This window comes from Diabrotica virgifera, chromosome 2 (assembly GCF_917563875.1).
Source record: "Diabrotica virgifera virgifera chromosome 2, PGI_DIABVI_V3a".
Taxonomy (NCBI): Eukaryota; Metazoa; Arthropoda; class Insecta; order Coleoptera; family Chrysomelidae; genus Diabrotica; species Diabrotica virgifera.
Window position 1 is genome coordinate 106743429 of NC_065444.1, and position 25763 is coordinate 106769191.

At 32.9% G+C, this 25763-nt stretch overlaps 1 protein-coding gene across 2 annotated transcripts in view; it reads right to left on the reverse strand.

Moving 5' to 3' along the window:
- Positions 1–25763, reverse strand: part of LOC114334623 (uncharacterized) — a 57240-nt gene that overhangs the window by 7840 nt on the left and 23637 nt on the right. For both annotated transcript variants that reach the window (XM_050643944.1, XM_028284706.2), the window contains exon 2: positions 1155–1556. In XM_050643944.1, coding sequence (XP_050499901.1) covers positions 1155–1556 — 402 coding nt within the window. The remainder of the gene's footprint in view (positions 1–1154; positions 1557–25763) is intronic.

The window sequence follows — 25763 nt, forward strand, 5'->3', positions numbered from 1 at the left end:
CGAAACACCGTTTAAAACCATGTTTTTGTTTCGTTAAAAATGAACACTCGTAAATAACTCGAAAAGTATTGACTTAGTGAAAAAACTCTATAGAAGAAAAGTTGCTAAGAATTAGTCATTTTGTCCAATTCCGGGCCTATTTTAAACGTATATTTTTTCACTCCCGAGAAAATATTTTTGACCCTTTATTTCCCAATTTTTGTAAAATGGAGGGGGTGTAGAATTGTAAACTTTTTCTTATATAATAGTAGACAATTTCAACTACCTATTCCCAAATTTTCATCCTTCCTTTATTTTTTTGGAGGTTTTCGTAAAATCTTGTGTTCCCTGATCGGGCTAGTTGGACTGGGGCTGAAGTAGTATCGGACTGTTTTACAGATATATTATAATGTTCGTAAATGCGATTGTGGATTCGTCGGTTTGTCTGTCCTATGTATGTTCGTGGGCAACTGAAACAAGGTATCTTGTTCAGTTCTACTGATCTTGTCAGTGACACCTTTGATAAAAGGAAGAAAGATTTTGGGTTGATCTTAGCAAGGTTACTTTTTTTGTATGTAATGGGGTTTAGGCTAGATGTGTTTGAATGCTCCTACTTATTGATTTGGGTTTTGTGGTAGCCTTTTTGTAAGCGTGTTTGTCTTATTGAATTGATTTCGGATGGTCTGTGTTTGTGGTCGATAAGTCTTATGGAACGGGAAATAAGAGTGTTAATAACTGAATTGAGTTGAGCGGGGTGACGATGTGACTGGGCATTGAGATAACGGTTTGTATGGGTGGTTTTTCGATACACGGAAAATACGAAAAACTGTGAGGTGTGTTTCTGAATAAGAATATAAAGTAATGGCAAAGATGCCTCAGACTCAAATTCCATCGTGAATTGAATACTGGGATGTATTCCATTCAGTTGGGAGAGGAAGAGATCTAATGTGTCTTTATCATGGCGACAAGTGACAAAAGTGTCATATAAACGTATACCGTAACCAGCAGGTGGGTTTGAGATTTGATGAGGACGGGGCTGTTGCACAGCTGTTGTATTGAAATGTTCGGAGAGAGGGGAGATCCCATTGGGGAGCTTTTGATTTGATGATATAAATGGTTTTGGAATAAAAATTATATATTATGGGACTGCTTAATTAGTAAAAAAAAATGATTACCTGTTGAAATAGAGCATAATTTGTTTTCCTAGACGTATTATTGCCAAGCTCTTCATCTTCATTCCCAGTATCTTCATCATACAACTCTTCCACCTTCATTAGCACAGGTTCAATAATCTGCAACTCCACTACCTTTTCGGAAGCCTCTCCAGAACCGTTCGTTTTGACCACTGCTACCGCGTCCAAAGATTCATCGTAATATTTATGAAATTCCTTGTGTTGGTCGTTATGGTTGTCATTCTGCCATTTTATATTGTTTGGTTTTACAGCGGATTTTATGGTGTGTACTTGCTTCAAACATGAATGATTGTATTTTACTAAATCTATAAAATCTGATAGTTCTTCGAGTTTTTCTATACAAGAGTCGCAGATGTTCTGTGGTAGTCCATCATCTTGTTCGACCTATCGACAAAAGTTTCATAGAATCTAGCAGAATGGAGTTAAAAGTATGGGTGAGGTAGATAAACGACCAATTAGAAATATCTCGAGACCTAAAGCTAACTGAATCATGAAAATTATAATGAATCTTATAACGAATATAAACAAAAACTGCCTTTATCTTTTATAATGAAGGGGTTTTGAAGGGTGAACAGCTTCATGAAAATATTTTCATCGATTTGTTACTTCCGGTTATACCGGATGGCAAAAGGTAAAAACTGTCGCCATTTTGAACTACCTTTTTTATGCTGTTTTTGAATAAAGTTAAATTTAAGTATTTATAGTCAAATAGTCATTTTAATAATTATAAATAAATATTATAGGTCTGGATCCCGCGTATGAAAAAAAAGTTGATTAATAGCAAGCTGAAAATTTGTTAATAGCTTAAGGGTGTCTAGTCGAATAAACTTTGATATGTGTGAACACTGGAACAGGGGCAGTTTGAATTGTGGAACAGGTTAAAAATTTGGAACGGTCACAGCACGAAAACGACACATTTATTTTGTCCGACAGAACAGACTTAAACTCTTCGAACAGAGATTAAACTCTCATGCAAAAATCAGACTGCTATTTATCACCAAATGGGCGTTTTAATGAGTGGAACATGTAGAATATGTCAAATGACAGGAATTATGACAGGTAATAAATAGCAGTCTGATTTTTTCATGAGAGTTTAATCTCTGTTCGGAGAGTTTAAGTCTGTTCTGTCGGACAAAATAAATGTGCCGTTTTCGTGCTGTGACCGTTCCAAATTTTTAACCTGTTCCACAGTTAAAACTACCCCTGTTTCAGTGTTCCCATATATCAAAGTTTATTCGACTAGACACCCTTAAGCTATTAAAAAATTTTCAGCTTGCTATTAATCAACTTTTTTTTCATACGCGGGATCCAGACCTATTATAAAAACACAAATAATGTTATCGTTTATCGTTAGGCTTAATATAATAAAATAGGATATATTTATATTATGACAGCGTTTCGTGTTAATACAACGCATGCGTAGTCCATGAAATCATCTGAACTGAGTTCTGAAATCTTTGAACGGCCGAATTCCACCGTTCAAGCATCGTTCAAGTTTAAACTGCCATCGGTTGAACGGGAATTGAGAAAGACGATTTTGACTTTAAACTGACGTTTACTAGAAGTTCAGGTTAAACTGGAGTTGAACTCGATATGAGAAATTGGCCCTTAGAGTCTACAACACCTACACTTTCTGCCAAGTATGACACGGATATGTCAAATATTTTTAAAGTAGTATTTTTTTTTAAATAATTTATTCTTTATTTAAAACTTTAAGAAACATTATTTTTTGTATCCGGTACTTTAAAATTATTTGACATATTATCAGTAGTAATTGCACAAGAGCTCTAAAATTCTATATTAATTTTAGAGATTGAGTGCAATTTGTTGCGATTATTTCATAAATAAAACTGTTCAAAACCAAAATTTTATTGTAATCACTTTTATAATTTTTAAAACATTAATTGTCATTAATGTCACTGAATGTATTTTTTCATAGCAACGAAGGGCATCTGACGTAATATACTTGACGACGGGAAATTATCAAAAATTATCAGTCTAATTTAGATTTCTGTAGCTTTCTATTGGTCAGAATCTCCTATGAATGAAATAATCCTTATCATACTTGGCAGAAAATATAGCTACTGTACATCTATTATGTTAAATAATCGTTTCTTGTTACTACCAGAGGCGTACGAAAGAGGAAAGTGAATGGTTGAACCTTCCCAAATTCTACACCACTGACAGAACTGCTATTCTAGCATAATTTTTAGATTCGCCAATACTTTGTATGTAAATAATGTACTCTTTATTCGTAATGATACAGTCATTAGTGTTTGAGATATTTGAAATTAAAAATGAAACGGCACAGTTATTTTGATTAATGTATAGTGTGACCAACTCCAATTCAGTTGAATTCGGGACAAGACTGAAAAAAATACTTAAAATCCGGGACTTTTCAATGAAAATCGGGCCATTTTTTATTTTTTAAATATAGGACTTTACTATCATCATTTTATTGAATATTTGAATATTGAATATTGAATATTTTTATGTTGACAATGATATTTTTAATTGTATTAAGACACAGGGCATAATAATAATTATATTTTTGTTAGTTTTTGACGTTTCGACTTCCAGTCATTCTCAAGAAAGGAAAAATTAGAAAATAAAGTGATGTTGGATTTCCACGTAAACATAACCTTAGGTTAATATAAAAATGTAATTATCAATTCAACCAATTGTGCCTAATCCCATCAAAAATATAATTGCCAAACAGGCCACAAGAAAACAGCTTCAAAACATTTAAAAATCAATCCATTCATATTTTAAATTGACCTCAACAAACAAAATATGGTGTTAGGTATTCTTGCAATGTAATTCTTTACATTGCTTATTTTTTAAAATCATAATTATTGTCGATTTTTTTCGTCCCAACAAATTAATTTGATGTGTATTCTTAAAAGAATGACGAAAAAAATAGAATTTTACCAAAAAGTTGAAAATTCGGATGGCCCGGAAGCCTTTTCCGGGACGCCGGGACACGACTTCGTAATTCGGGCCATGTCCCGGATTTTTCGGGCTAGTTGGTCACACTATTAATGTATTATACCACTTCGTTTTTGATTTCAAATATCTCGAAAACTAATGACTTTATCGTTGCGAATCAAGAGTATTATTATATATTATTATTTATTAAAAATTGCACTAAAATAGCAATTCCACCAGTGGCGTAGAATTTGGGAAGGGTCAACCATTCCCTCGTCGTACGCCACTGGTAGTAGACAGAAACGTTTGTGTAACATAATTTAGTAGGGTGTACAGCACCTACACTTGCTGCCAAGTATGAAAAGGATATGTCAAATGGTTTTTAGTAACAACAAAAAATGCAAAAAATTGAATTTTGCATCGTAGATTTACAATGCGTTTATCTCAAAAACGGTTGAGTTTAGCGAGATGAATGAAGTAAAAATAGGGGAGTAAAAGTTTTGATCTCAAAATTATGTAAGGGTGAGGGGAATTGAACATATAAAAAGAGCGCTGAAAGACGTATGTGGCGCCATCTGGGCAATTAATAATTTTTCGTGGGGAATTTAGGTTTCTCAAACTAGGTTTCGCAAGCTGAACGATCTGAAAATTACTAAGGGCGTCTTCAGATATAAGGACATACATAAATACACGTATGTATAAACAACAAGAAACATCAAATCCAAAAAAGTCCCGTTTACCAAATTTCGTGTTGTTATCCCATGCATGTCAGGAAATATTTTAAAATAAATAAAATAAAAGTTTAACTTTGACACCCTGTATTTCGGTTATTATCAACCTTCGTACTAAGGTAAATTTGCTTAAAGCAACCTATTTTAAGATCAGAAATCTAAGGTTAAGCTATGGCTCATTCATTACCAAATACCCTGTATATACCATCTCTAAATTGGGTTATAAAATCTAGACCTTTGCTTATAATTTGGTCAATTTTGCAGTTCATAATGCTCATAAACAAAAATCATTTTATGATTAAAAAGAAAATGCTATTTTTCTCTCTTTTTTTTAATGTTCTCTTTTTTAAAGATTGTGTTTCTTCATCGTCGCAAAGGCGCGAAAAGAGGTAGCAAAAACAAGAATAAAAAAGGAAAACTATATATCCCAGGAAACAAAAAACCTCATGAGCAAAAGAAAAACATTAATAGAACAAGATAAGAGAAACACAGTAGATTACAAAGAGGTAAACAAAGCTATCAGAAGGAACATCGAGGAAAGTCAAAGGAGAGTACAGGAAGAAAAAATAGAAAAAACGATTGAACAAAATAAAAATATGAAGTGCTTAAAACCACAGCTTGGAAGCATACAGGTTACTAGTATAAAGAACAAAGAAGGCATAGAGACCAATAATATAGAAGAAATTATACAAATGACACAAGAATATTATAAAAACCTCCACAATACAAAACAGAAACCAACACAAGAAATCCTTAAGCAACTACAAATAAAAATAAAAAATGACAATTCCGACTTACAACCAGAAATCAGTATAAGAATGGGATAAAAAGAGCACTCAAGGAGATGAAGAATAATAATTCGCCAGGAAAAGACGGGATAACTGTAGAAATGCTAAAAAATGGTGGGAAAACAACTAGAGAAGTTTTGTACACACTTATGAATAAAATATTAATGACAAAACAAATACCCAACACTTGGAACGAAGCAGTAACATTGTTACTATTTAAGAAAGGAGATAAAAAGGATCTAAAGAATTACAGACCCATAACTTTACTAAATGTGATGTACAAACTATTAACCAAGATATTAACAAACAGATTAACAACTAAATTAGATGGATACCAGGCAAGAGAACAAGCCGGATTTAGAAAGAGCTTCAGTACAAGTTACCACCTTTTAACGATGAAGATATTAATCGAAAAATCTAACGAATATCATATCCCGCTATACATGGCATTTATTGACTTCGAAAAAGCATTTGATAGTGTGGAACACTGGGCAGTAAAGAATTCCCTATAAAACAGCAGAATAGACTACAGATATACCGACTTAATTACAAATATATATAATAAGGCAACAACAACTATTAAGCTAATGAAACAAACTGAGCCTATTAAAATAAACCGAGGAGTAAGACAAGGAGGTACCATCTCGCCCAAGCTATTCAACCAAGAGCTAGAAGATGTGTTCAAACAACTGCACTGGGATGGCTTGGGTATAAACATAAACGGGCAATATCTGAATCACTTACTATATGCTGATGATATTGTATTAATAGCAGAAAGAAGTGAAGAATTACAAAGAATGATGGAAGAACTAGATAGAGAATCGACAAAGATAGGACTGAAGATGAATTACAGTAAAACAAAAACCATGACCAATCAACAAGAAGAACTAGTAATTACAGTGGCACAAACAAGAATAGAACAAGTAAAAGAGTATATATATATCTAGGACAAATCACTAGATTAAATAAAGAAAATCAGACCGAAGAAATAAAGAGAAGAATAAGATTGGCCTGGGCATCATTCGGAAAACTGTCTTATATTCTAAAGAACAGAAAATACTCGCAATACCTAAAAACAAGAGTCTTCAATCAATGTATACTCCCTGTTTTAATATGGCTCTCAGACATGGACGTTTACAAAAGAGAATATGGAAAAAATAGCAAAGACAGAAAGAGCCATGGAAAGACAAATGCTGTGTCATAAATAGTGTGATGTTAATGCCTTATTCTGGTTCTAATTATTTAAAAAGAATAAATACATCTTAGATACATTATATTTTATTCACTGGTACGACCAATATGTAAATAATAACACTAATGATTCATAGCGCCTCGACCTCTACATACTACGTTAATAATTATCTGTCTATATCCCCATACTGATTGCTCAGCATGTTTTTATACCGATCTAAATCATAACAAATATAGTTCAAGTTCACGCATAATAAACATGTGATACAAAACTATAAACTATTGTTTTTATATCTGTTCAATACCCTAAAGGTTAATGTTGTTCTGAAGCTATTTCCTTGTGGCATTTTTATAATTAAGTATTTTCTATGGGAAATAAGCCACGATTTTACTAAAAACTAAATTATAAATTCATTTTTTAGTAAAATTGTGGCTTATTTCCCATAGAAAATACTTAACTAAAGGTTAATAATCTTATTTAAATTATGATTTATACAGTGGGTTCATATTATAATACATCTCTGCCGTTTTTTTTTAAATAAAGTCCTAAGAAGAGAAGAAGAATATCTGACGATATATTCCTCTTTCCCTTTTACAAAATGTTTATGGTTACGTAATACTATTTTCAAAAATTAAATTTCCTAACTATCCTAATACCCTAATACCCTAAACCTGTATATTCTTTTTCCTATTCTAAACCGGTTTTTTCTAATACTAAAAAATTGTTTTCCACCTACCTCTACTGAAAGTATACGTTTCCCTACCTGATTGTAGGGAGCAAAGTTGTACTTTTCCTCCTTAGGGAGGAAAATATTTTTCCTCCCTAGGGAGGAAAAGTAAAAGTGACGTCATGGTATTTCATTCATGAAATATAACCTATTGACGCCCTGTAAAATATATATTTTCTATTACGTAAGTATCTATACATTTTAACGTTTATTTAAAAACACTCTGTATTTTGCAGAATGGTAAAAAACAGTAAATTGTTATTCTGATTTAACAATGTTTACATTAATAATTTGACTTATATTTGACAGTTGACAGTTATATTGTACCTACTTGTTAATTTTAGTTCTAATAAATTTTGTTGGTTAGTTACATAAATAAATTAAGTAAAAATGAAAAAAGGACTTGTTTTTTGAGGAAGGTGGAAAAACCATATGTATAACATGGGAGTAAAGTGCCTTTTCCTCCCTTGAATGATTACTGCCCTCCGCTACGCGTCGGGCAGTAAACTTCATTCTCGGGAGGAAAAGTAGCACTTTCCTCCCTTGTTATACAAATAGCTATTATTATTATCACTAATTCACTTTCTGGTCCGTCTTGCCTTTTAGGCTTTTCTCCATTCACAAAAAAAATACAGTGTCCACATAAAAACAGTGACTAAACCTATCCGGATTTTTATCATAGTCTTTTAGTGCCTATAAGCATCTCATATAAGCAGGGGAATAATTTAATCGACTTAAATAATTATAAAATTCTCGTATCTAACTAAAAGTCCTAAGCTAAGCTAATATTACTCGAATCAGTTAATAAAAATGTAACCTTTACTTTATTAATAATTCCTATTTCAGTCTTCTTTTGGTTTATTTATATACGCCTTACTAACTTTAAAATAATGTACCTATAATAAAAATGTAATCTCTCTAAAAACTTCTAATATGTCTCTAAAAACTTCTAATAACTCTCTTGTACCTATAATAAAGATTTAATCTCTCTAAAAACTTCACTTTTTGTGTCCCTTTGCTTACTATCTACTAACACTTATTGTAAGATATTGTCTATCCTTAATTCAAATACTTCTATTTTCCGCGAAAATTTAACCTGAATTCATTACATACATTTAAAAATAAGTTATTTATAATTTACGTTACTTAGAGAAAAAAAATTTACAACTTTAATTCTTAGACATAATTCAATGATTAGCTACTTATGTGATTAGTGTATTATTCTTAATTCTGCTTGTTTATTTTGACATTTCTGACAAATTTTATGTCTCTTCTTTCATTTTTCCCACATATTTTAATAAAAAATTATCTTTTTTTCTCTTCTTCTTCTTGTATGGTACTACAACTATATATTTCTTCATTTTTCTTCATATAATAACACTTCTACAGTGTACATAGTTCATCTTCATATAACAATCATTTGTCATTTAATCATCAATATATCATTTCATAATATAACATCATAATAATCACTTCCTTTATCTATCCCTCAATGCCTACGTTCGACTAGTCAAAGTGGCTTTACTCGAGAGGACAGTTCCAATTCTTCTACATATTTCTCTCATAATCATCATAATAATCATTCCATATACTAGCCACGAAACCTCTGCGTTTTACCTAAGTAAAAGCGGGTATACTTCCGTTGCATAGATCAACTTCTTCTACATATTTCATAACCTCAATCTCTTGCTTTGAGGCCGTTGTTTATTCACGAATAATCATGAATAAAATAGGTACCCTTCAAAACACAGAGTGGGTCTCGAATAAGCTTTCAAACTTCTATAAATCACTTAGTACCTTCCTAATTTGACAAGAGCAGTGGGTTGCTTATTGTCTCAAATTTCCTCATAATATTCAACTTATAATATTGTTAGTTCTTCTTCTTATCTATATAGTTCTTCTCCAAATTCCTTATCTCGACTCATCACGTCGGTTCGTTAAAAATATATCTCTTGCTTATAGTAGTGTTTGTCTTAAAGCTCTTATATCACCGTATGTCATCACTAATCATTATTCATTAAAAAAATATCATTTATCACACAAAAAATTATTAATTCAGGTTCATATCATACAAAATTTAACAAAAAAATCGAAGAAAATGTATCTATATACTCAACAAATATCAATTATAAAAACAAATGGCTAATAAAAATTCAATAATAGTATACATATTCGACAAAAATTCAATAAAAATTCAAAAACAGCATATGCAAAAGTTAGATAAAAGTATTCAAAATCAGTTCATATCTCAAAATTCAATAGAAATTTTTGGAAAAAATTCGATATTCCATAAGCTATTCAAAAATAACCGTACTAAAAATCGAAGTCGGATAGAGATTTTTCAAATAAATTCAATAAAATTCAAAATTCAATAATAGCATATATAATAAACTTCGATAAAAATATTCAATTCGACAATCAGCAAAGATAAATATTCAATGTTCAATAATAATAATATGTATATATAAAAAACGAGGGAAGCATTTTCAATAAAGATAGACTAAATTTCTTACTTACATTTTAACACTTTGTCTTTTCACTGGGTTGGGGTTGCCTGTATTCTTCCTGGGTCCTTGTCCGTTTTCGCCGTCGGTATTTACACGCTGGCGCCACCATCTCTGCTCCTTTTAGAAGACCTTCCTAGTCTGCAGGATCAGCCATGTCATAAATAGTGTGATGTTAATGCCTTCTTCTGGTTCTAATTAATTAAAAAGAATAAATACATCTTCGATACATTATATTTTATTCACTGGTACGACCAATATGTAAATAATAACACTAATGATTCATAGCGCCTCGACCTCTACATACTACGTTAATAATTATCTGTCTATATCCCCATACTGATTGCTCAGCATGTTTTTATACCGATCTAAATCATAACAAATATAGTTTAAGTTCACGCATAATAAACATGTGATACAAAACTATAAACTATTGTTTTTATATCTGTTCAATACCCTAAAGGTTAATAATCTTATTTAAATTATGATTTATACAGAGGGTTCATATTATAATACAGCTGAACATTAAACTATCAGACAGGAAAAGAAACGAATGGATCCGTAACAAAACAAAAGTGAAAGATGTCTCTACCCAAGTAGCAAAGCTTAAATGGAAGTTCGCCGGACACACCCTACGGCAGAAGGACGAAAGATGGAGTAAGATGATTATACATTGGAGACCGTGGAACCACAAACGAAAAAGGGGAAGGCCACAGATGCGATGGTCAGATGACCTGAAGAAACACACTGGGTCAAAATGGATGCAAATTGCCCAAGATAGAGAGGCATGGAAGAAGGAAGAGGAGGCCTATATCCAAGGATGGATGTTTAGGGCTGATTAGATAGATAGTTTCTTCATCGTCTACTTAGAGAGCCTATTTACAAATGCGTGAAATAAAAAAAAAAGAATGTGTGTACTTTGTACGCACTTAAGAAGTTATACTTCTATTATATGATTTCAACGAAATCAATGCCCTAGCAGTTGCCGCTAGGGCATCCCTGCCATTTCGTTCGTTGCAATCCGTGACTGCACGTCGGGGTTTGTCCTAGTTGGGTCAGAGAGAGCAGCATAATATGTGCCTCCTGATGAGAGGCTAATAAGTTTCGAAACCGGTAGAGGTGCTTGCTGCAGTCTCTGATTGAACTGGAATAATGATGCGGCTGTAGTTTCGTGTTGCAACGAAATTGAAAATTGTTATTCATTTTTGAAATCAATGTACTTTAAACAGTTTATTTATATTTAATCTAACTATTAAACTAATTTTAATAGTTACTACTTTCCAAAAATTTTTATTAAAACAATACCAAAAATAAAAAAAAATAAAAGAATAAAACACACACAAACACATTGAAAAATGCCACAAAGAAATGATTTCTGAACAATAATTGTTGCCAAAAATTTTAACTAAATACGTATTTTTTGATAAAAATTATATAATAATATACTTACAATCATGTATAAAAAAAATAAAAAAATAGTAACTTGCATTGGGGATCAGACCTGCTTCCCGTCGATCCCGCCCATCGAAAACGTAGTGCTTTCCCATTGCGCCATCTTCGCGTTTCTGTCATGTGGGAATATACATTAACTGAACGTTTACACCATAAACTTTTTGACAGTTATTTATTACTTATATGAATTTAATCAAATCAGTTTGATTTTTGTGGAATTAAAGGAATATTTTGTGGAATAATAATATATTAGGTGAATATTGGTAGAAATTTTGATGGTAATCAAATTATGTAAATCAAAGCATTACATATCTACTATTTTGGTAGATTTATTTTAAATTTTCCAAATAGGTAGGTACCTATGTATTTTTTTATTAGGATACTGAAACATTTACAATTATTACGTACTTGTCGCTTTTAAAAACTATTTAAAAAGTCACTACAATTATACACTTGCTTTTTTCTCTGCCATCACAACAATTAAAACTAATATACACTTGTTTATCCATAATCTCCACATTGAACAATTATTGACATATGATTTTAACACCCAATCAGATCCCGTATAACGCTTAAGCGACTATAATACCATACTCTAGTTGTGCGCATGCGCCCGCGATAATAAAAATTCACCCTCGTGCCTAAAGAAGTATAACTTAAAAAATATCATAGTTATTATACCTAAATGTTTATTAGCTAAAAAAGGGGTAGTGGGTAGAAACTCCTTGGATAGTCCTATCAGGGAAAATGAATAATTGTCTGCCCTTCACAGATTCCAGGTGTTTCCTGGACCGGGAAACTAGTACCTGCTTAGTGTCCCTTGTCGCGTCGAATCCATAATGGGCGGCTGATAGTGCAGGTCCTCCAAAGTGCGGGTTTTGGCGTCAGGATTTAGCATCCTGGCATATGCAAAGACAACAAAGGGAGAACATACAAGAAGCAGGATGAAAAATAAGAATACGAGCTCCCCGGGTGGTAATCTACACCCCCAACGGAGAGGGAGCCCCATCGGATATGGGGGGGGGGCAATTCTGCTGTTAGTAAGAAAAACTCAGTCATAAATTTCAACCAACGTCGACAGAAGGATGGAAATCACGTAGCACTTAAAACACCTAAGGATGGCGAACTAAGGACAAAGAGGTGATAGAAGAATTTAAGAGGATGAACCTTGACATTTTGGTAACAACGGAGACCAAGAAAAAGGAAAATGGTACACAATTTGTATATATGTAATATCTTCTACTGCTGGAGACGATAATGGAGAAAGACTAATTGACCTGTGCGAACTGAACAATCTGAAAATTACTAACGACGTCTTCAGATATAAGGACATACATAAGTACACGTATCTACTCGTACAAACAACAAGAAACATCAAAACCATTTTCGATTACGTAATTGTCAGCAAAAGTAGTACTATCAAATTTAGAGATACACGAGTAAATAGAGGAGCCGAATGTGGCACTGACCACCGTTTAATAATTTCAAAAATGGGGTTTCCCTACACGTTGAACACCCAAACTAGAAGGAAGGAAGAAGACCAGCTAGAAAATAAACAGAAAGAAGAAGAAATAAAGTTCAACACAAATTTGCTGCAAGAAGAATCCATAAGGGACCTATACCAGACAACACACTGGACCAGAAGCTACGGGAATTCGATTTCAGAAACGTCAAAGAAACGTACAAGCCGTTAAACTTCTTCTTCTTCTTTTGGAATCATAACCCTGGATGGGCCTTTGCCTATCTGGCTATGTCTTTCCATTCAGATCTCTCTTATGCTCTTCTCCTCCATTGTCTTATATTCATGGTTTTCAGGTCGTCTTCCACGTCATCCAACCATCTCGTCCTGGGCCTTCCTTTTTTCGCCTTCCTACCGGCTTCCACTGTAATATTTTCTTTGTCGTTTTCATATCTTCTTGTCGCTGAACATGTCCCAGCCATGACAGTCTTTGACTTTTCACAAATCTTACAATATCGTACCTTTCATTCAGTCCATTAACCTCGTCGTTTCTCCTGATTCTCAATGTGCCGTCTTCCTCTTGCACTGGGCCATATACTTTTCTCAGTATCTTTCTCTCGCATGTCCTGAGTTGGGCTTAATCCCTTTTCGTCATCACCCAGGTTTCACAACCATAAGTCACCACGGGTCTAATTAAGGTTCTGTAGATGGTCATTTTGGTTCTTTTGTCTAATAATTTCGATGTCATCAATCTTTTATTAGAATATTATGTACGATTTCCACTGGAAATACGTGCATTAATTTCGCTACTTACGGAATTCTTCTGATTGATTTCTGTGCCCAGATATGTGAAGGCATCCACGCGTTTAATAGTATATAGTCCGTCCGCTACAACTTTTCCCATGCGGTACGATTCATTTTCAATCAAATTAAGTCAAAACATAAATTGAAACGAACGTCGATGTGTATATACATTTTGTATACTGTATACCAGGGGTGGGCAAACTTTTTTTAGTAAGGGCCACAAAATGTTTTTGGTCTATTACCAAGGGCCGCAATATTTGTTACCTACATGTTCGAATTTTTAACTCTTGACTAATTTTCCTTAAAGGGGTGGGGGAGGGTATGTTTTTAAATCAACACTTCAAGCACATTTTTGTGAATTTTGTTTGAAACTGTGGTAGAATTATTTTATTTTTAAAATAAATAAACATATTCGGTACATTTCAAAGAATGTTCAAAAAAATACCAAATCAACCAAATATTGAAAAATAATTAATGGTGGCAAATTTTTACAGACACCTCACAAAATATTTTATTAGCTTATGTGATTATCGAGGTAACGCTGTCTAGTTTTTTAATTTTAATAATTTTTGAGTTTTTGATATCGCTCAGAAGTGAAAATAACAACATTTTTTAAAATAGGGGGGAAAATCAACATATTTATTATTGTTAAAAAAAAAATTCTCGACAGCGTTACCTCACGAAATGTCTAAACAAAATCTATGAAAAATTTCAGGTGGATCTGTCAAGTAACTTTTGAGTTACAATGTCCACCGCCTTTGAGAAAAGCAGTTTTGAGAAAAACGCGGTTAAAGTTTTGACAACTTTTATTTTCAATTTTTTTTTTGTCTGTCAAATCGTAAAGTGATGAACACCTAAATATGCTTTTGAATTGCGGAATAATGTACAAAAGAGAAGGGAAAAGCTGTTAACGTTTTTCACTGCGCTCAAGCTACTGAAAAGCGAGTCGAACGTAGGGATATTAAACATGTTTTATTTCCTGTAATTTTACTCCGATCAAACTGAAAGTTTCAGAGAGTATTCTTGAAGTTAGTACAATACTTGCATTTAAAATAATAAAAAAAATCGAAATCGATTTTAAGTTTGAAATTAAATTTATTTGACGTTTCGATTTCCACTTCAGAAATCGTTAAAAAAATACAAAACATTAATAAATTAAACTAATTAAATAGATGCTTAATTTATTAATATTTTGTATTTTTATAACGATTTCCAGAGTGGAAATCGAAACGTCAAATAAATTTAATTTCAAACTTAAATTGTGTCTTATTTCCAAATAAAATAGTAAATTGCATAAGATGCCACTAGGAACTTCCACTTCAGAATAATATTAGTCAAAAAAGAAATATGTTCATAGATATTGAGGGAAATAGCATGCTTAAATAAGTGCAAATGTTATTTAGGGGAGGGGGTATGTGTTTGAAATGTGATAATAAAAAAATCGAATTTTTATAACGATTTCCGAAGTGGAAATCGAAACGTCATATAAACCTAATTTCAAACTTAAATTGTAGCTTATTTTCTAGTTGAATGTAGACTGCTAGGAATCAATTTGAACTGAAAAATGATTTCTTAGAAGTGGTAATGGAAAATATATCTTCAAAATCTTTAAAACAATTTTCAATATCCGTCAGCAAATTATAAAGTTTTTTTTCATCAGTTTTAAACATATTTTATGGTACATTATTTAATGATTTTAATGAGGGAAATAATTGAACGAATTCTTGCTTTTTTATATGATTAATGAATAGTTTGAGTTTCATTTTACGTTCAAACCTTATTTTAGCAAATTTGTCCCAGTTTTTGATTTCTAAAAATAAAGCAATTTCCTACTCTAATTCACAGCATGTTTAAGAACCCTTTCTAAACCTAACCATCGAATATAATACATTGAGTATGTTCTGTTCCTATAACTCTTCCAAAAATGCTATGAATGTACCATGATATTTAATCCTCTTGAACGAATACAACTAACAATATTAGTTATAATTATTGAAATGACGGTGTCTACTCGTAAAACATTTTTGCACAATACCTGCTAACGGATTATGCAGTGACAAAATAATAAATCATGTTCTGGAAATTGTTCATGAACGTTATCTTTAGGTTTTCTCAACATTACAATATTTGCTCCTCTTAAATTTGGTGCTCCATCAGTTGTTACACTTAGGTACTAGGTGATTACGGTGTAGTTTAAAATTTTCCATACAGTTCCTGACTACTTCAAAAATATCGTTTCAATTTGTTGAAATTTCATTGATTTCATTGAGAGAGCCGACAAAACTCTGTGCCGGAAACCCAAATAATTGCCCGCGTTGTTTTGAAAATTTGCGGAAAAATCACCCGTTGCGAAAGTGTTAATTAATATCTGTATTATTATCTATATTTAATTACTAATATTACCAATAATTAAAAAAATCTTTAAATGAAAATAATTAACTTTTTTTACGCGGGCCGCAAAAAAATGTCTAAAGGGCCGCATGCGGCTCGCGGGCCCACTTCGCCCACCCCTGCTGTATACTATATACTACACACATCGGCGTACGTTTCACTTTCTGTTTTGACTTAATTTGATTGAAAATGAATCGTACCGCATGGGAAAAGTTATAGCGGACGGACTATAGTTGTCTATTGCTATATTATTTTCATTCTCAGGAGTTCCTTTGACGGTCATATACTTAGTTTTTGTTTCGTTTATTTTAAGCCCTCTTTTTTGTGCTTCAGGATCAATTTCCTTGAACGTTTCTATTAGTTGTCTTGCTTCTACTAATAATGGCGACATCGTCTGCATATGCAGTAATTTGTACTGTTTTGGTATTTATATGGCCGATTACATTGGTTTTTCTGATGACTGCCTCAAGAACTAGGTTGAAAAGCATGGTTGAAAGTGCGTCTCCTTGTCTCCCCCTTATGTTGATGTCAAACAGCGGAGACAGTTCTCCATCTACTCTAACTGCGGCTTTTGAACCCTGTAACGTTATTTTAACGAGCACGTTAAACACAGTATATAAAAGGCGACATTAGAAACACTTGAAGAACTGGAGAAAATAAATATCCAACACAAACTAAAAATAAACAAAGAAACCAAAAAATGTATCGAATAATAGAAAATTATATACATATATGAAATGTATGAACACCCAATCCCCAGAAAACATACAGAAGTACAAAGAGAAAAACAGAGAAATAAAACGAAGAAGGGCAAAAGAAAAGAATGAAGAATGGGAAGGAACATGTGCACAGATTTAACAATACATCAGAGGAGGAATAAGGAAATCGGAATCCTGGAAAATACTGAAATCTTTAAGGAAAAATAACAACGAAAAGGTTATAAAGAACTACTTACTATCGAAGTAGAAGATCCAAATCAACCACCCCCAGGAGCAAGCAACAATACACCATTAGAGCCTTCATCAATTCAAGAAGTACGGCATGCAATAAAACACCTAAAAAATAATAAATCTCCAGGAAGTGATGGTATACCCGCGGAACTCATTAAATATGGAGGTGCTACTCTGACTATCAAATATATAAAATAAGACTGAAAGCCTGGAATGAGGAAAAAATCCCGGAAGAGTGGTGTATTGGAATCGTCTGTCCGCTACACAAAAAGGGTGATCAATTGGAATGTAGAAACTATAGGGTAATAGCCCTCCTTAACCATCGGTTAGTGTTCTGGGGTATACCATACCCCAGGTACTACTTTTATTACTATAAAATCGAAAATCGATAAATATAGCGCCCTGTAGCGCCTAGTAGTTGTTAGGTCTGGATCCCGCGTATGAAAAAAATGTTGATTAATAGCAAGCTGAAAATTTGTTAATAGCTTAAGGGTGTCTAGTCGGATAAACTTTGATATATGGGAACACTGAAACAGGGGCAGTTTTAATTGTGGAACAGGTTAAAAATTTGGAACGGTCACACTACGAAAACGGCACATGTATTTTGTCCGACGGAACAGACTTAAACTCTTCGAACAGAGATTAAACTCTCATGCAAAAATCAGACTGCTATTTATCACCAAATGGGTGCTTTAATGAGTGGAACATGTAGAATATGTCAAATGACAGGAATTATGACAGGTGATAAATAGCAGTCTGATTTTTGCATGAGAGTTTAATCTCTGTTCGGAGAGTTTAAGTCTGTTCTGTCGGACAAAATAAATGTGCCGTTTTCGTGGTGTGACCGTTCCAAATTTTTAACTTGTTCCACAATTAAAACTGCCCTGTTCCAGTGTTCCCATATATCAAAGTTTATCCGACTAGACACCCTTAAGCTATTAACAAATTTTCAGCTTGCTATTAATCAACTTTTTTTTCATATGCGGGATCCAGACCTATGTAGTTTATACATGTTTTGTCGCGTTAACTTTGTTGCCAGCTGTCGATACAATTTCAACTTGTTGTTTTGTTTATTTGGGTTTATATGACTGCGGACACTAAATCCATTCGCCAAATTTCAATTCGAATTAGGAGTTTGTCAAAGACGTTTGGGGTATGTCATATCCCGATACACTACTGTTGTAACTTTTAGTTGTTTTGTTTTCTGGAGGTAAAGTACATGATATTTTGATGTTTTTTGAGATGTACAATAATTTTTATTTTCCTTAAAAGGCAAATTCCAACAGCACTTCTGATCACACGAATAAGAGAAATTCGCAGTTCACAATTTGCCTTCAAAGACGATATAACGACTGTCATATATGTTTCTGTTTTGAACAAATAAAAAAATGTAATCCTCTTTTTTACTTTGCATCATGATGGTACTTGATACTATAATTATTGAAGAAACTGGTGAAACGAAATTGCCTGAAATTATCGGCTTTTAAAATTCAACCAAAGGCTGTGTAGACACATTGGATAAGCTATCTATCTGCTAATTACAGCGTATCAAGAAAAAGTCGCAGCCGTCGTTGGACTTTGACATTATTTTATTTCGTTTTTGAATACAGCTGGAATGAATGTTCAAGTTATATTATAACAACTACAAAAAACTTTAATCTGAAAAGACGAATGTTTTAGACAAGGCGAAAACGGCGGGTTCGTTGGGAAAAATATTCCTATGAGATTTTTTTGCATAATTACATTCGTGAGACATCCCAGAATAAGGTTCAAGAAGTCGCCCACGTGAAAAGTGGGCCAAATTTTTTTTAACAATTTTTTTTAATCAAATTGCAAAAATGAATATTTTTGGCCCGGACAATTTTTTTTGTAGGTTTTTTGGACCATTCTGGATAAAAAGATCTCTTATAATTTTTCTCTAAAGTTGATCGTTTTCGAGTTATAAGCAATTTGAAATTGAAAAAAACGAAAAATGGCGATTTTCAAGGCTTAATAACTCGGTTAAAAGTTATTACATATTATGAAAGTCAGAAAGTGACTAAATCAAAGTTTAATGCCCCCTACAAGATCCCGAAGAAATTTTTGTCATCATTTTTTAAGCAATAATATTGAGCGCCATGCACGTGGTAGGCGGCCGTAAATGTGAGTGCAAGTAAGATGCACAATTGGACTGCCGGAGTGGCATCTCTCTCGCACTCAGCATTTACGGCCGGCTACCACGTGCATGGCGCTTAATATTATTACTTAAAAATAACAGCTTAGTAATAAAATAATGACAAAAATTTCTGCGGGATCTTGTAGGGGGGCACTAAACGTTGATTTAGTCACTTTCTGACTTTCATAATAATAACTTTTAATCGAGTTATTAAGCTTTGAAAATCGCCATTTTTTGTTTTTTTCAATTCTAAATTGCTTATAACTCGAAAACGATCAACTTTAGAGAAAATTATAAGAGACCTTTTTTATCCAGAATGGTTCAAAAACCTACAAAAAAATTGTCCGGGCCAAAAACATTGATTTTTGCAATTTGATTAAAAAAAATTGTTAAAAAAATATTGGCCCACTTTTCACGTGGGCGACTTCTTGAACCTTATTCTGGGATATCTCACGAATGTAATTAAGCAAAAAAATTTCATGGGGATTTTTTCCCAATGAACCCGCCGTTTACGCCTTGTCTATTTTTAAATGCAGCTGATTTCCGAGTTTCGAAACCAACTAAGACAAAATCCTTCCTTGCGTTGACCACTATGTGATAATCAGCAACCAGAGTTACATCAATATGGGACCTATGCGACGTAGGACAAGAAGTAGATGTTCTAATTGTCCAAGGAATAAAGATAGGAAGACATTTTACATTTGTATGCGATGTCATACTCCAACATTTGTATGCGATGTCATACTCCAATTTTTTTGGAACAAGCAATAATGACATGCATGTTCAAATTTGGCCTATTTGGAGGAGTTCTAACTTTTTTATTTTTCGATGTCGACATTTTTTTCTTTACTTTGTATAATATTGGGCTATAAGTTTCTTTAGAGTTGTGTGTTCAGTAAGAAGTTTCATAATATCTGAGTGTATTATTGTTCACCCATGTTTTTTGAGTGGCATAATTACAATATGTAGCATAATAGTGTGACCAACTAGCCCGAAAAATCCGGGACATGGCCCGAATTACGAAGTCGTGTCCCGGCGTCCCGGACAAGGCTTCCGGGCCATCCGAATTTTCAAATTCCATTTTGAATACGTTGGACGAAAAAAAGTCGAAAATTTCTAGAGTGTGATACTAATACCACATCCAAAACGCTTGCATTTTATATCGTCGTATTATAGTTCTACGAAAACTCAAACTCTGGACTTTTTTTGGTTTCTGTATTTTAATTATTGTCTACTGAAAAGATGATTTAAAAACATGAATATCAAATTATGATTATTATATTTTAACCCAAGGTTCAATTTACATGAAAATTCAACATTAGTTGATTTTCTAATTTTTCGTCTTTAGAGAACGATTTCCGGATTGGAAGTCGAAACGTCAAAAACTAACAAAAATGTAATTATTATCATTACAACCCATTCCACCCAAAAAAATTTTTCGTCTTTAGAGAACGATTTCCGGATTGGAAGTCGAAACGTCAAAAACTAACAAAAAAATGTAATTATCATTACAACCCATTCCACCAAAAAAAAATTTTGTCAACATAAAAATGTTAAATAATAATCTATACAATGATGATAATCAAGTTTTATATTTAAAAAAAAATGGCCCGATTTTCATTGAAAAGTCCCGGATTTTAGGTAGTTTTTTCAGCCTTGTCCCGAATTTGACTAAATTGGAGTTGGTCACACTAAGCATACATGATGTTTAACTTTTAAATATAAAACTTTTACAGTACAATGTTTAACTTATTTGACTCATAAATAAGCAAAAAAACAAGATTAATCATTTTAAATGATCAAAAGTTTCAAGTTTTTAAATTCCTGCCTTAGTTAATTTGGGGTGGTATGACATACCCCGGAACACTTATCGTGCTAATTTATCTGTGCACACTAACGCAGGAATACAGCTTACCGGGGATGGAAATTCTAATCCGGGACAACTTCTTGTACACATTAAGTTTTGCAGATGACCAAGTGGTAACGGCTCAAACTAAAGAAGATCTGTCCTATATGCTCCGAAAATTAAAAGAGGAATACACAAAAAATGGACTGGAAATAAACCTAGAAAATACCGAATACTTAGAAACTTGGAAATGGACGATGATAGGGAAATTAACGGCACTGAAAAATTCAAACGCTTAGGATTCATACTCTCAAAGAATGGAACCATCGAGCAAGAGATAACCAGCAGATTAGCACGGTAACCGGTGAATTGCTCGAATGCAATTGCTCGAAATCAATTGCTCGAATTCAATTGCTCGAAATACAAATTGCTCGAATAAAAAATAAAATTATATATCTAAAATATTTATGCACAATAATACAAAATATAGACATACGAAATATTCTTGACATAGGACAAATTATTGATGGCCTCGACATTCACATGGTTGGAGAGCCTTTGTTCATGACTCTCGGCAAACTTACTTACTGTCTGGATAACCGTATCCATCTGGAGGTCTCGATGAAGATCACAGTTTCTGAAGTACCATGGAGCTTTGACGATGTTCCTTAATACTTTATTCTGATATCGTTGTATAATTTGGATGTTACTTTCTTTTGTACAGCCCCATAGCTGTATCCCATATGTCCATATCGGTTTAAGGACTTACTTATACAATAACAATTTGTTATAAGTAGACAGAGTGGATTTTTTTCCCATCAACCAGTACATCTTTCTGAACTTACTTTCTAATTCTTCCTTTTTTTTTTAATATGCGCTTTCCAACGTAGCTTGGAATCTAATGTCACACCCAAATATTTTGCCGTATTTGCATAAGGTATTTGGTTTCTATTTATACTAACTGGGATATGTTGTTCTCTTTTGTTAGTAAAATTGACATGAACAGATTTCGTTTCATTTAATTTGATACGCCATCGTCTGGTCCAGATGTTAATTTGTTCAACAGAATTCTGTAGCATAGTTGCTGCTTCCTCGTGGTTTTGTCCGACTGCTAGAATGCATGTGTCGTCTGTAAATGTCGCAATTGTGTTAGGTTCTAATGATGGAATATCACTGGTATAGAGCAGGTATAGCACTGGCCCCAGGACACTTCCTTGTGGAACTCCAGCTTTAATTTCTCTTAATTCTGAATATGCTTCCTCATTTTTAACTCGAAAGTATCTGTCGGATATATATGATTCTAGTAGTTCAGAATATTGTTTTGGTAAGTAGCATCTCATTTTATGATATAATCCGTCATGCCACACTTTGTCAAAAGCCTGCGCTACATCTAGGAAAATTGCAGAACAGACTTTCCTTCTTCTAAAGCTTTTTCTACTATATCTGTTATTCTATGCACCTGATCTATCGTTGAGTGGTTTTCTCTAAACCCAAACTGATGATTCGGAATTAGATTTTTTTCCTCTATAGTCGGTTTTAGTCTCTTCAAGAGTAGTTTTTCATATAATTTAGACATGACAGGTAACAGTGAAATAGGCCTATATGAAGAAGCTTCTTGTGGAGGTTTTCCTAGTTTTAGTGTCATTATAATTTCTGCCACCTTCCATATCTTTGGTACGTACCTCAGCCTAAAGGAAGCATTTATAAGATGTGTTAATTTTATTATAGCTTTCCTTGGAAGTTGCTTTAACACTTTCCCAGTAATCAGATCAAATCCAGGAGCTTTCTTTGGATTTATATTTTCTTTTATTTCCAAGTATACTTCTTTTGGAGTTACAGGGCTAATCTCCATTTCATCTTGATCAGGGAGCTCCCAGTTAATTATTTCTTGTTCTTCATTTGGTTGAAGAGTATTTTCTAGGTGATCAGCAAACCTGTTGGCCTTTTGTATATTGCTTCTTGCCCAGCTACCATTAGTATTTCTAATTGGTGGATTCTGTAAGATTGGCCTTTTTAGTCGTTTGGTAGCCTTCCACAATGAGTAATCAGTAGCGCTATCATTTGATAGTTCACTTAGGTAGATGCTAACCGATTCGTTTTTAATTTTTTGAATTTCTCTTTTTAATTTTTGTGTGGCATTATGTAATCTAGTTTTATCAAATAAAAAATACTTTTAAAATAATAATAAAAATAACGGTTTTGATTTTCTCTTATTATGATAATTAGAGATTATAATAATTTCCATTTATATTCCGATACAGAAATATTAAAATCATTAAATACCCATTAACATGCTTACCCATTACCAATGTTTCCTTATTGGGTATATATTATTATTATTTTGCATTATTGTGAATAAATATTTTAGATATATAATTCTCTTTCTTATTCGAGCAATCTGTATTTCGAGCAATTTTCATGTCGAGCAATGATTTCGAGCAATTGATTTCGAGCAATTGATTTCGAGCAATTGATCTCGAGCAATTGCATTCGAGCAATTGACCTAGAACCGATTAGCACAGACAAGAACTTGTATTAGTATTAAACAAATGAAAGGGTACTGTGGGATAGAGAGATTATCAGATTTACAAAGAAGAGAATATATAACACCTTGGTACATAGTGTAATGACCTATGGAACAGAGAATTGGGTAATAAACAACCGAAACAGGTCCTAAATTACAACAACTGAAATGGTGTTCATGAGAAGAAGCTGCAAGCGTGACAAGAATAGATCTCATTAGAAATGAGGGGATAAAACGAAGAACGGCAGTAGAACAAGACACACTCAGATACATCGAAGAAAAACATTTAATTTGGTATGGAGGACATGTGAGAAGAGCAGATCGTACAAAGTGGATATCAAAGATTTCGGATTGGAGCAAAATAGGAAAGAGAAGAGGTAGACCCCGAAGATCATGAAGGGATGAAGTAGACGAGGCCATGGAAAAGCGAGACCTTAGAGACGGAGAATGACAGAACAGAAATGACTGGAGACGTTGTCTGAAAGAAGGAAGGCGGCGACAACTATAAAAATCCTTATATAGATAGAGATAGCTAATTAAAAAAAGAATGTGTGTGTACTTTGTACGCTCGTAAGAAGTTATACTTCTATTATATGATTTCTTAAAAATAAATATACTTTAAACAGTTAGTTTTAATTTTTTTTAAACACCAAACTAATTTTGTGCTTACCGCTTTCAAAAAAATAAAAAAAAAGTATAGGATTGTCAGGTACGTCCGAACCGATACAGACACAGTCCTCGTAGCGTATTTGGTATAGCATTCGGCCAGAGATCGAGAGGTCTTGAGTTCGAATTCGGAGCAATCCTATACTTTTTTTTATTTTTTTGAAAGCGGTAAGCACAAAATTGTTTGGTGTTTAAAAAAAATTAACAGAAATAAACAGACAAGGTGAAGTATAATAAATATACAATAAAATGTTTTACTAATACTCATCTTACTCCTGAGGAAGACAAATCCAAAGACACAAAAATTATAATAAATATATTTACTAAAAACACTAATATATTCTTTTCACGCCTTTTCTTGCACTGATATATTTATATACTATATACTTTGACTAATTTACTAACCGTTGCACGTCATCCGCGTCATAGCCTGTGACGTCGCATGATACCAACACGAAATATTTGGCGGTAGGTGTGTTCTTTTTTAGAATCATTTTGCCGATTACACGGGAATTACAGCCACTAGACATATTTTATTATATACGCGTAGAAATAATATTTGAAGATTTCTATTAATGTTAACCTAAAGAAATACACAATAATATGTTTCATTTAATTTGTATAAATGGATTATAAAGCGTTTTTATGAAGCACATTTGTTCGGAACACACTGTAACTGTAATCGAATGAAGGTGACATTTTAGAATAAATTGGTAACATTTATTTGACAGTTGCGGTGATGACACTTCATATTTGTTTATATTCTTTACTATAAGTATCTGTTCTATTATATTTACTGTTTTTTTATTTACTTTAATATAAAAAGATCCTCTACTATAAAAATATAAATTTCACCTAATTTGATCACGACTTGGAATAATCGAGGTATCTGACAACTTTTTTAGTTGCTATTGTAGACATATACAAAGAAACCTATCGGCTTCTCCCAAGAGTTCGGAGCCGTTTTTTAATAATTAAACAATGCAGTGTAAAAACACTTGCACTGCAAATCTTAAATGATTATAACTTAATTCTTGTTCTCTATTTCTTAAGTTTTTATTTATTTACATTGAATATTAATTTGTTTTGTTGTATAATCCACGTTTACAATAATTATGTGATCTATTTGATTTAAAATGGATTCAGGATTTTTTTTATACTTTGGCAGCTATGTCAACTTAGATCTCTGGCGTAGATAATGACGTGCAACGGTAAGTAAATTAAACGGACTGTACATAACTTGAAAGATTTAGCAACTAAACGCCATACTGTCTGTGTGCGCATGCGCGCAGAATTATGAAATTTTACTCTCAATCGCGCCTAAAGAAGTATATCTTCAAAAAGTTGTTATAACAATGTTGATAAGATGTTAATATTTTTATTGTATGTATTTTAAAATTGAAGCCTCAAAGAATCGATTGCGATCTGCTGAATAGCTCTACTGCCACTCTTTGATAGAGTCCAGTTGTTTAAA